This window comes from Daktulosphaira vitifoliae, unplaced genomic scaffold (genome assembly GCF_025091365.1).
Source record: "Daktulosphaira vitifoliae isolate Bord-2020 unplaced genomic scaffold, ASM2509136v1 Scaffold_2, whole genome shotgun sequence".
Classification (NCBI taxonomy): domain Eukaryota; kingdom Metazoa; phylum Arthropoda; class Insecta; order Hemiptera; family Phylloxeridae; genus Daktulosphaira; species Daktulosphaira vitifoliae.
Window position 1 is genome coordinate 2,910,147 of NW_026099573.1, and position 14,681 is coordinate 2,924,827.

Genomic DNA, 14,681 nt, shown 5'->3' on the forward strand with positions numbered 1-14,681 from the left:
ATTTTTTTCTATTTAATAATATTTATTTCAAACTTGCAAGTTGAGTTAAAAGTTATGGTAATAAATTCATTTTTTTTTTATTAAAACTTTCACTTTAAAGAACAAAAAGAAGTAGGTTCAAAATGATTACTTTTAACATATTAAAAATCAATAATAATTTGAAAATAATTAATTATAAAAATTATATAATATATAATTAAAATAATTACTAATCTGGATATAATTAAGGAAATAGGAGTTGATGTTGGGTTGGGTTGGTTACATTTTTAACTTTATAATGCTATAACTCATTGAAAAGTGTACGAATCAACACAATTTTTTTATGAGAAATAATATTTTTTAATAATCCCTTTTTCATTCGACATACTTTATCTTAATCAGGGTATTAATAAGAAACTAGCAGATAATGTAGCTTTTGTAATTATCCACCAATTTCTTAAAATTAAACACTATCTACTGATTTGCATCGAAGCGTTTCTTATGATAGTGATTTTAATCACTGTCAGATTAAATCTATACTGGACCCAACTATGCAACATCCCCACTATGCCGCGACCCCACTGTGCTGGGTTTTTTTTTTTAAAGTTAGCTTGTTAAAAACCATTATTATCTCTTTATTGTCTCCATCAATTGACAAATTTAATTAAAGTCAACTAATAAGATGTAACTAAAAAAAAAACATTAAAACTAAAATTATTCATAAAAACAATAATACTTATATTATGTACTTTAAATTGTTTACACAATAATATAAATTTTATTATTTAAGCTACAGAAAAACCAATTTTACCCATATAATGTTAAAATGATAACCTTTTGTAATTAGTATTTTATAAGAGTTTACAAAGAAAAAATAAAATATTATAATCATTCAAAATATTAAATTTTTTAATAATAAGAAAAACTATTATAGTTAAAACCATCATTTAACTAATAAAATCAACAATTATCAGGTTTATAATTTCATAAAAATGTCTTAAAATCATTATTGCAACACAATTAAAAACAAAAATTTATAGAAAAATACACCATAAAAAATATTTAGTAAAATAGAGGTATACATTAATTATAATATATAGTGTATATGACTACAAGAAAAAATTTCTTTGTAGTATATTAAATGCATAATATTGTAATGGAGCTAAATATAAATTTAAATAAATGATAAAATTTTCATTATTTTTAATAGTTGAATCACAATAATAAAAACAAATTTTGAACTTACAATATATTAGAACTAAACAAGCTTTTGTCATTTTCTATTAATTAAACAATATAATATTTGCATAAATGGTAACTTTTTATTATGATTTTAATTATTTATGTATCGCCAGTTATTTCTCATTAGCTGACAAAATCTGCATGAATCAAATAACAATTAAAGTTTTTTTTATAAATATAAATACAAACATATTGCCAAGTATTTTACATTTTTACAACTATTTTACAAAGAAGGTAATTTTAGTAACTAAGTACATTCATTATCGCTAAAATTCTAACTAAAAATATACACATTTCCATGGTAAAATATTTTTTGTTGATACAATATTTTTAAATTATTATATATTAAAATACTTCCTAAAAAATAAATCTTGTAACAAAGTATATTATTTTCATTGAATGTATGTGTACTTTATACCACAACCAGTGCACTGTTAAACATGAAATAATGATATAATACTTTTACATAATCAACATTACTTAATATTCAAAAACTAATTTACATTTATTTATTCGAAAAATAGTATAAAAAAAAACTCAAAAAAAAAAAAAAAGAAGAAGAAATTTACATTAAAATATGAATACTTGTAATAAAAAGACTATTAGTTCACAAAAAAATTGTATTTGAAAAGATATAACTGAGGAATGTTTTGTAAAATCCTATGTAAAAAATTTAAAAAAACAATAGAATAACTAAACAAGATTTTCGATATTATTGGAAATAAGTCCTTTATATATTTATATAATTGTAGTTTTTCTTTATAGTACTACACAGCATATAATCTATGTACATGTTTTAAAAATTTTAATCATAAAAATGTTAGAACCATTAATTAAAAAATAATAATTTAATTTTTCATTCTTGAGCAAAACCTTCAGTTTCCTCAATAGCATAGTTAAGTTTTTCAACTAGTTGGTCATAGCTTTTATATGGTGGTAAGTCTAAGCGATTGAAACATGTATGTGATCGGGGGAGCCATGTTTCCTTACCAACTTTTTCAATGCAAAATCTTTGTGCACCATTACTTCCTAAAATTAAAATAAATTAAACTACTATTTATAAATTTACCAAAATAAAACTATAGTTTTTTTAATTCAAACATAAAATAATTTACCCATTAACTCAGCAAAACCTCCTACGGGTACTCTACAAGTTCCAGTTACAAATTGAAGAAGTCGTGCACGTTTTTCATTATCAGCTTGTTTTACAAACTTAACCATAAAAAAATTTGATCATCAATTAATATTTGAAATATTTTGTACGTAAAAAAATTAACAAAATTATAATCAAGCCAAAAATGTTTATTAAACAAATATAAAAATATAATTTACCTGCCAAAACCAATTGATTTGTTTACTGTTTCTATTGTAATGTCTGTAAATTGTATGTTGTTGCCAATCGTCAACATCAATTTCTTGCATACCACAAAGCATAAGCTCAAGTTCACGTTCATCAAAATACTTCAGCCATTCTAAAGCTACAACTTCATTAAACCCATCAAGTAAAGCCTGAGTTTGTTCTTCAATTCCACGAGTCATACGCCATTCAGTCATTAGCCTTATGTACTCATCTTTATTTTGGTCATTAACTTTGACTTTATCACCATTTTCTATTAGTTCATGATGAACAACTTGTCCAAGTACTTCAAAATCTACACCAAAATACATTTCTATGTCACTTTCTTCTAAATTATTATCCCGCACCCAAACTAGTGAATTATAGAATTCTGGATCAATTGACTCTATATCTTTCATAGTTAGCTTTTTGTTTAACATTCTTTTGTAAAATGGCATAGTAAACCCAGAATAAATAAAACGTCCATGATACAAAGCCTAAAAGTACATACATAAATATAAATGTATTTTTTTAATGTTTAAAAATGTTTTATTATATTATTGTTAGTCAAATATTGTATTTATTTAATATACATACCATAGCAATAAAACGACCAATAAATTTAAAATACAATAAATGATCTGGATTAACATATGATGCTGGATTTATTTGTAAACTGTAATTATTTTTATTAGCATACTCAAAAAGACAATACATTGGATTAAGAACTTCATGTGATAGAAGAAAAAACCATTCTCTAAAAAAAATATTTGAAACATTCAAGTTTGTAAATAAAGTTTATTTTATTTTAAATAAATGCACCCATACCTTGAAACACCACCATAATCTAACCCTTCTTCTCCTCGGAATACTATGTATAAACGTTTTCTCATTTCATATGCAGCAGACCTCATAATTTGATGATATGAGTCTTCAAATAATGTTTGCCTTGATACTGTTATTTTAATGTGGCTAGATATTGCATTACTTTGACATAAATAACGAAATTGACTAAGCTTCCAACGAAAAGATCGTTCGTATGCAGCTGGAACGCCATAAGGACCAGTGGTACTAAAAGATAAATAAAAGAAATGAACAATTAAATCTTCATTAACTGTAAGTATATATTTAAAAAACTTTACCATTGAATAGCAGAAACGTTAGTACGAGGGTCTTCAAAAGTAGTTGTATGAGTATTATGATCTACAAAGTAACGAACACCATCTGTAGTTCTTCTAACTTCCCAACCAGTGGGAAGATCTGAATTGTCAATAATTAGTTCAGTCCTATTTATGATTAAATTATTAGTGATAGAAAATCAAATATTAAATGTTAATTATTTTTACCCTTGTGTACGTGGATCTTCCCATTGAGTAATTCGACTTTTGTGATTCACAAAATAACATCTTCCATCAGGTTGTACCCGTTTTTCCCACCCGTTTGGTAACTGACCCATTCTGTCATCATCTTCAGTAGTTGGATTAGCTGGCATACCTGAAGTTTGTCTATTATTTGGACCTGATCCAGTTCCTAATGCATGCTAAAAATATAAAAAAATTTAATATTAGTTAATTTTATGTAAAATTAAGTATACAAAAAAAAAAAACTAAAAATACTTGTGGATAAAGGAATCTTTGATTTCCTTGTTGAACTACATGAGCACGTTCACCTTGCCAGTGTTGGTAATGCTGCAAACGTTCTGTATTAGGTCGTTGCCAAGTTGTGGTTCTAGTGTTATGATCTACATAATAAATCCGACCTCGGTTATCTCTTCTTAATTCCCAACCAGGTGGTAAAGGTTGAGGTCTTTCCCAAGAAGTTGATTTTGTATTATGGTCAACATAATACTGCCGTCCAAAGGCATCAAATCTCATTTCCCATCTATTAATTAAAAAAAAAACGGTTATTTCAGATGAAAAAATTATATTAGTTCTTACAGATTCAAATTTATAATTTAATTATATTAGTTACCCTGAAGGTAATGGTTCTTCTACTGGCAACGATAAAGCACCATTTTGATGATGAACTGTAATTGATGACTCCACAGTAGGTGTGTGTATTGTTGTAATAGTAGGTGTACGAACATTATTGTTAGTTGATTGTGTAATCAAGTGACTAGTAAGCAAATTTGGATCTAAAAATCAGTTAATTAAAAAAATAATAATAATATTTTAATATTATTTTAAATACCCGTTGTTGTTTCAGGGGTTGTAACTGCAACTGTTGTTCGATTACGAGCCCTTACTCCACAACTAAAATCACTTTCAGACAATCCTATAAACAGATAATAAATTATAAATATTGAAAAATAATACAATTTTATTATATAAATAATACTTGGTGCACTGCTTGTACTAGTACTAGGATCCCTGGAAGGCATTAATACTTGTGACATATCAATTTGAAACCCATGAAGCATTGTTATTAGTTCACCAACTTTAACAAAATTATTGGTAGATGATGAACTAGATGCTAGATCATGATGACGAGTTTTCATTAAATCTATAGTCAACTCTAAATTATCACAGATACCATTGTAATGACTCAATATGTCATAAAGGCTTATACTTTTTTCAGCAATAAGTACATCTTTTTGAAATTTGCAATAGTCTAGTACACGATAATGTAAAATTGAATATGGAGTTACTAAACTGTTAAAAAAATTTTATCAATACACAATATTTGTAACATAAAAGAAATAGAAGTAAATTATTTGTCAGTAAACTTACACCGTAAACTCTTCATTCCACTTAGGTTGATATGTATTTTTAATTACTTCTGTTTTATGCCTTTTAAAATCATCAACACTAAATTCAACATAAGGATGTGGTTTGATTAACCCTCCACTGTTTTTTAAATGTGCGCATTCAACTAAAAATAAAAATAAAATTATAGTTAAAACTATATAACCCTATATAAAATGTTTATATAGATAAACATTAAATTACTATATGTACTGAGTACATTTTACATTTCATTTAGCTCTAAAGTAGATTTTAATTTTATTATCTAGTAGCACAACTAGCAGGACAGATGAGAAAATGATACTTTCGAATCTCCCAAGAATTCTTTTTACTATAATAATGTTATCAATTATACATTACATTTATTTTTACTAAAAAAAAAATCATCATTCAATTTTAAAAAGGCAGTTTTAAGTTTATAAAGCTCTATTTAAAATACCCACATTTATGCCACTAAAATCAAGTAGTACTACTGTAAAATGCAATTCAATAAACAGCCTAATAAAAAAAAATACATACACACACATATACAGGGTGTTCAGTAAGTCAGGAAACGGGTTTCTATTGTTCTCATTGTTTGTAACAATGAGAACAATACTGAACACCCTGTATATATGTGTGTGTGTATATTTTATATATATATATATATATTATTTTATAGCAATATATATATTTTTTAATTAATTTTCAGTTTTGAAGTACATTAGAAGCACATTTTTATTTGTCTCTAATAAGAAAAAATAAAATAAATATTATATTTATTTTTCAAAATGTTGAAATAGCTATTATTAACCTTATTCTTACAAAAAATGTTGATGGGCCAATATTAACTTTAGGATAAGTACTTATTGAGTTACAAGTATTTTAATACATAGACTGAGTACGTTACACAGCGAGCATGCACTATAAATATACACCAGTACAAGTTGTGATTAAACAAACCCATGCTAGCATGTAGTGAAGGTACGTGGACTCTTATTGGTGTATGTAAATGCCCAAGCGTTCTATACTCACTCTATGTATTAAAATGCTTTTAGCTTAATGAATTATTGTCCTAGGATTGTTATCAACCTATCAACATTTTTTATAAGAGGGCTAAAAATTACTAAAAAAAATTTTATTTTTTCTTATTAGTAATATACAGGGTGGCCCACCACTCACTGACAATTTAAATAACTTTTGATCCAGCTAATATTTTTAGCTGATTTTTTTTTTAAACATTAGTTAGACGTTAGGTATATAGCTATATCTCAATAATTAATTTTTTTACATTTTATTAAAAATATTAATTATTTTTAAATTTTAAATAAAATGTAAAAAAAAAATCTAAGATAGCTATTTTGTAGAGTAGAATTTAAGAAAAATTTTAGTAAAAAAATATCTTATTAATATTCAGTAGTAAATATTCTGTAGCGTTTTGAAGTTTGTGAAAATTTGAATTTTCATGTACTATTTTACGGTATTAAACATTGAAATACGTATTGAGAAAAGGACAGAAGAAAACGCTATCTTTTCAATATACTTTTGAATGAGAGTGATAAGTAATAATTGCCTTATCTAATTTCTTATCATGGTATTTATGCCAAGTTTGTAATGTATACACACTATCATCATATGTATACACAGTAATCATGAAAAGATAGCGTTTTCTTCTGTCCTTTTCTCAATACGTATTTCAATGTTTAATACCGTAAAATAGTACATGAAAATTCAAATTTTCACAAACTTCAAAACGCTACAGAATATTTACTACTGAATATTAATAAGATATTTTTTTACTAAAATTTTTCTTAAATTCTACTCTACAAAATAGCTATCTTAGATTTTTTTTTTACATTTTATTTAAAATTTAAAAATAATTAATATTTTTAATAAAATGTAAAAAAATTAATTATTGAGATATAGCTATAGACCTAACGTATAACTATTATTTAAAAAAAAAATCAACTAAAAATATTAACTGGATCAAAAGTTATTTAAGTTGTCAGTGAGTGGTGGACTACCCTGTATTATAAAAAAAAAATAAACGCATCATGGTAAAATTAATACCTTCTCAGCTTTGCATCGAAGCTAAAATATGTCTTAAATATAGTCTAAAAAATTAATAAGTATTTTTTTTAAAATGTCAATATTATAAATGTATCAAAAGTTATAAGTGTTGTGAGTTAGGTCTAAGACACTATATATGTTAATAATATCAAAACTATTGGTGCAATCATAGACATACATATATGTGTCTATGATTAAGATATGTATATACAAACGTATATATTTAATATAGGATAATTGATTTATGTTAAACAGTAGATTTTTTCCGAAATAATAATTTTAAAAATTTTTTTCTTATTTAGGTAGTATTTATTTCTCGAATTTAAAATGGTTAAATACTTTTTATGTCCTTCCCTTGTTCTTTATAAGGGTATCAACTATTTTTTTTTTTAATAGCAAATAAATAGAAAATGATCTGAATAAGAGAATGGTTTATGGTTTATAACAACTTTTGAACCAGGATTTCACAAGTAACGAATATTTTAAAATGAAGTAAATGAAAATTAGGAAATAAAACAAACAAATCAAGTATAAGACTGATTAAATTACTATTAAAATGTTAATTAATAATTAATTATAAATTCATAATATTTAATGAATGAATTACTTTATAATGTAAGTATAGGATAAGACAAAAATTAGAGTAATTTATATCATTAGACATTTCTAAGCCATTCCTTTTCATACCCACACATTTATATACTCACACTTAAATAGTGGTTCGATATATATTTTCGATTAGATATACAGAGTGATCGAAATCTGGTAAAACACTTATTTTCTCAGAAACTATTGATTATTTAAAATTTTTGTAAAAAGAAAAATTATTAAGTTTATAAAACTCTACAATAATATGAAGTTAAATAATTTTATTTTTATCCCTTCAGGGATAAAAATGTTTATTTATAATTTTTTGAAATGGGAACCACTATTTTTTATTTGATATGATAGAAAAAAATTACAAACAATTTTGTTTTTATAATTTTTTTTATCCGAACAACCGTTTACGTTTTATAATTGTTTAAAGATTTTGACTTCCAGAAAAAATATTGTCATTTATTATGTTTTATAATATCGGTGGCAGTGCAACCGGTATTTTTGTTAGATCCTTTAGTCTTACAAAACCNTGTTTTATAATATTGGTGGCAGTGCAACCGGTATTTTTGTTAGATCCTTTAGTCTTACAAAACCATAGACTTAGCTATAAATAATACACCAACAACCCGGTTTGAATCTATATCTAAGTTTTTATCCTTGAAGGGACGAAAAAAATAATGGTTTGACTACATATTATTGTAGAGTTTTTTGAACTTGATATTTTTTCTCTATAATAATATTTAAAATTCTCATTATTTTCTCAGAAAATGAGTGTTTTACCAGATTTCAATCACCCTGTATACTTAATTACATCATTTTTTAGAAATAAGATATTTAAATATGTACATTTTCTTTAAAAACCAAAAAAGTTTATACCTTAATAAGCCACAAGGGATAAACCTAAAAACACCTAATAAATGTTAGAGAATTATATGCAACCATTAAAATTCTGAATACATGTAAATATTATATCAACCAAAAATATATTTTTTATTCAATGGTTCAAATCAGAAGTAAATACCCATTAAAATTTGAGCTTTTATATCTCCCATATAAATAGCCTAAAAAATCATGTAATACCTTTTTTTTTAAACTATTTTTTTCGTACATTCAAATGTTATAACTTAATAAAAAAAATTTATTTATTTACTTTTATGAATTTTGTAAAATAATACAATTAACAATTTGATTTTCAACAATACAATTTATCATAATTTTAAATATTTTTTTAGAATGTAAATTGTAAAAAAAAAAAAAATAACATATGTTTCTTAAGCTAAATATTTAAAATATACAAGAATATATGTTTTAAAATAGTAAGTATTATTATAAAATAATTAATTTTTTAAATCAAAAACTCATAAATCCCTACTTATATTGAACAGCTCAAAATTTGTAAAATAAAAAAGTAGAATTGTATAAGTATAGATACAGAATAAAATTGGTACTAACTCAATTAGTTTTACCTATAATTCTTTGATATTTGAACAAAGAGTTCTAAATTAAAATAAAAAGCAAAACTCAGGAATCAAAATAAAAATTTTATTTACAATAAAATGCCCATTTTTTAAAATGTATAATGGCTGATAAAATTGTGTTATGACTAAAAGTTATATAATGAACAATAAAAATGTATAGTTTTGTTACAATATTGTATGAGGGAACTAATTTATTAAGTTTATGTAGTTAGGATTTTTAACTCAAGCATCATAGAATTAAAACAAAAACAACTTTACCAACTTACCTAAAACTCAGCAACATAAAATCTAAAAATATGTCTTCATAGATAATAGTTAACAAAACTTAACTTTTTAATGATAACCATGAATATAAAAAAACAAATAAACATTTTTATAATAAGATTTATAAAAAATGTACAAATAATCAATTAACCTCAAAACATTTATTTAGCTACAAATTTTTAAACTATATTTTGGGCTGTATAAGAAAAATTCTTTAAAAACCTTTAAGTCAATTCAGTATAATATTACTATTTATTTAACTAAAGAATTATTAATCGGAAAATAATAAAAGTTTGCAAATTACTTACTGGTTACAGTTAGTTGAAAAAAATTTTGATTTGAAGGAGATATTACTCTGCCATTAGTATTTTCAACTATTGAACACATAATGATTAAGTTTTATTATTAATGAACTATTTTTTGCTTCATTAGGTAATCTAAAACATAAATAAGTTTTTTTTATTACAAAAAAAAAATAATTTTATACAATTGTTTTAAATATTAATCAGTAATTTTATTTCAAATGTAAATATATTTTAGAATATTAATAAAGTTGTATAATCAAATAAAGCAATATAACTTTAAATTTCAACCTTAGAGGTTCATAAATAGAATTGGACATCGATTTCAAATTTATTCAACAAAATGAAAAACAAATTATTTTTTAATTATTGGTAAAAACTACAACAGTGTTAAAAAATTGTTGAACTTCATGTAATTATATTCTATGAAAAGCAATCATTTTTGGGTAAAAAAAATTTAGAATTGCTATGACATTGTCTATATTAAATTTATAATAATAAAGTAATTCTACAAAAATTCTTTTGAATATTTCAGCTTTATTAAAAAAAATTAAGTTTAGAGATCTGTTTGAAGAGGCTAAACTAATTAAAAAATATTAATAAGTTTCCACAAAAAGCAGACAATATTGGCAGTACCAAAATGTTTATTGGCCAAATGTAATAAATGTATTATCATATTAATGATAAAAACCAGTACTAGACTACTATACATCTATCATGCAGTTATCAGAATAAAATCAATGAAATTTTATTTTAATTTGGACTGTTTTTGTGAGAAACTGGCATTTCAATATTTTTTTTTAGGTAATTCATTAATTTATTTGAAAATTTTGCAATGTGTTTATCGGTATCACTTTTGTTTCCACGGGTAATTTAGTAATTTTTTTTTACAGTGATTTAAATTTTAAAAGTCCAATTTATTACCAGATTAAAATATTTTAATTTTTAGCTTTCCTAAAACTTTACATTTATTACTTGACCGACTGCTTTCAAAAAAACTATCCATGATTTTTCTATCATTTTCAGTGTTGTAACTACTAAGTTGGGGGGCTTATTCCAAAAGCTACATGATCTACTAGTTCCTTATTAATATCCTGATTAAGATAAAGTATGTCGAATGAAAAAGGGATTCTTAAAAAATATTATCTCTCATAAAAAAATTGTGTTGATCCATACACTTTTCAATAAGTTATAGCATTATAAAGTTAAAAATACAAAAAATAAAATCGAGAATTATCACACAAAAAAGTATTCGGTAGTCATTTTCACCGTGAAGACAAAATAAAGTCCGAAATTTTTTTTTACCATTACAAAGTATATTACATTAGCTTTAATTTAAGATAAATATAAAAGTGTCAGACCTTCCGGAACACTTTCAAAAGTTAAGTTGAAAAAGTTCTACTTTCTATATGCATTTTTGTGTTTTGAATCCCCCCTGTATTAAGGGAAATGGTCCGATTTAAAAAAAAAGTATGTCGAATGAAAGATCTATATAAATACTACTTCTCATAAAGAAATTGTAATGATCCATACATTTTTCAAAAAGTTATAGCATAATAAAGTTAAAAATGGAAAATACAAAATCGAAAATTTTCACACAAAAATAGCATTCGGTAGCCATTTTCACCATGAAGATAAGATAAAGTCCGAAATTTTTTTTTTTCATGATAAAGCATATTACATTAGCTTTAATTTAAGATATATATAAAAGTGTCAGACCTTCCGGAACATTTTCAAAATTTAAGTTAAAAAAATTAATTTTTTGTGAAAAAGTTGTCATTTTAAATCCCCCCTTGTGGGCAGGTTAAGGGTTAAATTTATGAAAAAAATATACCAAATGAAAGGTAATGATATTATGCATCTATATAAAAAAGAATTATATTGATATGTTTATTTTTGAAAAAGTTATGGCACTTTTAAGTAAAAAAAATTGAAAAAATTTCGAAAATTAGCGATTTTTAAATTTGTAATTTTTTTGGAGGTTTCCCCCTTTTACGGGGAACGAGGGAATTTTTTTCAATTTTTAAGGGTAATGTCTTCGACTAGATACGATTTGTGATCTTTTGACGTATCATTGAAAGAAATCGGTTCGGTGAGAGCTGAGAAAAAGTGGTCACAGACACAAAAAAAAAAACACATCTTAGTAAAACCAATACCTTCTCAGCTTCGCATCGAAGCTAAAATTAATGTTTTTATTTTTTATAATAGACAAGTATTTCATTATAAAATAGCCAACACCTACATCTCTATTTTATAAACACATAAAAAAAATTAAGCACTAATTTTAATTTTTTTTTATTTTATTAAATATTTAAAAATTAAATCATATAAATTTCGAGAATAAAAACTTTAAAAATTGTAAGTCAATTTAATTAAAATTTGTTTAGTTTTGCAATATAGATACTTCAATTAAAAAAATGAAATATTAGTCTTTAATCTAAATACATTGATGCATAATACATATATATTTACAAATAATTCTAATAAATAAACTTGCTATTAAAAATTTGAAATATATAGATGTATATATTTATATATATATCAAAATTTAATTTTACAAAAATTGTAGTTACATAAACATTAGGGATTTAATTTACAAAAATCTAATTATTAATTAAATTAGAATGAGAAGAAATTTTAAAGAAAAATTCAAAGTACAATATATAATGAACACTTCATTTTTGCAGAAAGTAGTTTTATAAACTTAATGAACAATCAATAGAAATCCATATCAATATTATAATGGCAATTAAAAAAATATAAAATAATTTAAAATCAATATCCTGATAGCAATAAACCACTTAAAATAAATCCATTTGAAGGTCATTTAATAAGTTAATAATAAATAACATATATTAACTTAAATATATATAAATATTTAACAACAAAAAAATTTCCAAGAACACGCATTTAAATTTTGACTTTTTAAGAAAAAAACAAATATTTTTTTTTTTTTTTGTATCTAAAATAAAAATAGCAATAAATAATTTATACTAAATTTAAGAGTTAATCATTAGGTTGGACAAAATATATTACAAATACTATTTTTGTATATATGGCACAACTAGGAAGACTAAGGAATCTTAGCCTAAGCAGTAAAAGAATTAACACCCCAAAATTTTGGAAAATTATATTTTTAAAAAAATATATTTAATTGGATGGGGGACATTAGTTAAGTTTTTAAAAATATAATATTTAATAAAAACATAATCTAATTATGCCTTTATTTGCATATTTAACTTACTAACTTAACTTGTATGTACAACATGAATGTACAAAATTATTATTATGTTCATTCCATCATATATGTGTATTCTAGTATATAAATATTTCTTATAACTTTATTCTATAATCAAATTATTTAGATAATTTGTTACAAATATATTAAACAATCATTAGACAAAAAAAATTGCTCTATAATAATTCTTTTAATTCTCTATTAACCTCATTTTCTTCTTCCTCGCCATAATCCCAACTACTTGGGGTCAGCCACCCTTATCCTAAACTTTCACTTGACACGATCTCCCACATCATCTGCGTTCACATCTCTTAATTCTCTATTAAACTACCAATCAAATTATATTTTCTAAATCATATTTATAAAGTTACATTTTTTTAAGGTATAGTAGTAATAAATCCCAAAATATTTATACATGTTCAATAAATTCATTAAAATATTATACTTTACCACTAGATAACAATAAAAAAAGATTTTTTCCTACCAGGTAGTTTTAAAATAACTAGATTATTACCAAATAACTAACATCTCATTGTTTCAATTAGACATACTTAAAAACTAAAATAAATTAAAATAAAATATTATTACTCACCAAATTTTTTCTTTTTACAAACTGTTAAACTAAAATTATTGTATTTGTTGGATACATGGAATCAGTAATTTTTCCAGCAATATTTGAGATCAAACATTCTTAAAATCAAAATAGCTTAAATTCAAGTTGACTTTATATTTAAGTTAAGTTGAATTTTAATCATTGAATTGATAATATGACAGCTTTTGTCTACTATAGAAATAAATTATGGATTAAATTTGAAGCCATTAACAGTTCAACAAGTTTCAAAATACTAGTATCTTAAAAAAAACCAGTAAAACTGAGTAAATTACATCATCAGTCGTCGAAAACTAATATTATCACTAAAAAAATAACACAGAACTCATAGAACATATAATTACGCGATTAATGATATATTTCTTTTTTTAAACTATATATTGATGAGTAAATAACAAATAGTTATTTGTTCAACTCAATACTTCAGAACTTATAATTATCAACACTGATAAATTAGCATCATTATCGTTCGTATGCATATGTTTATGTGTGCCAGTAATGTGTTGTTATTTAACTCTTATCACAATTAATGGGCGTGAGTTAAGAGTTTTGCAATCTGCGAGAACCTATTGTAATTTTCGACGATTCGAATCGATTTCTGTGAAACGTAACGCATTTTTTGAACACGTATCTTTATTTGAAAATAAGTGTATTAGAATCATTATACCAATAAAAATTTTACTTTAAAATTAATTAGTAAAAGTATACTTAAGTTAAACGTTTTAATTACGCTTTCCTTCTTAAAGTACTAATATAAATTGTATGTTATGTGCTATATAATTTGCCTATCCTATAAAATTTAAAATATGAAAATAAAACGTTTCGTTAAATTATAATCAAAG

At 23.7% G+C, this 14,681-nt stretch overlaps 1 protein-coding gene across 1 annotated transcript; it reads right to left on the reverse strand.

The window, feature by feature from the left end:
• Positions 1-1,943: 1,943 nt before the first annotated feature.
• LOC126898778 (E3 ubiquitin-protein ligase Su(dx)-like) lies at positions 1,944-14,305 on the reverse strand. Its single transcript, XM_050673106.1, has 14 exons — positions 13,822-14,305; positions 9,998-10,126; positions 5,287-5,428; positions 4,895-5,208; positions 4,748-4,831; positions 4,529-4,691; positions 4,174-4,438; positions 3,904-4,097; positions 3,700-3,843; positions 3,386-3,628; positions 3,155-3,314; positions 2,554-3,054; positions 2,337-2,433; positions 1,944-2,250 (listed from the first exon to the last, which is right to left on the reverse strand). The coding sequence occupies exons 2-14, from the start codon at positions 10,074-10,076 to the stop codon at positions 2,078-2,080; spliced, it is 2,559 nt and encodes an 852-aa protein (XP_050529063.1). The 5' UTR covers positions 10,077-10,126; positions 13,822-14,305; the 3' UTR covers positions 1,944-2,077.
• Positions 14,306-14,681: the final 376 nt, after the last annotated feature.

What these genes read in the sequence shown, in the direction of transcription:
- LOC126898778 (XM_050673106.1), bottom strand. Translation starts at nt 10,076, where the DNA reads ATGTGTTCAATAGTTGAAAATACTAATGGCAGAGTAATATCTCCTTCA. An exon ending in TTTTCAACTAACTGTAACCA is followed by an intron (nt 5,429 to 9,997) that starts GTAAGTAATTTG and finishes TTTTATTTTTAG; the next exon opens with TTGAATGCGCACATTTAAAA. An exon ending in AACGTTTCTGCTATTCAATG is followed by an intron (nt 3,629 to 3,699) that starts GTAAAGTTTTTT and finishes TTTATCTTTTAG; the next exon opens with TACCACTGGTCCTTATGGCG.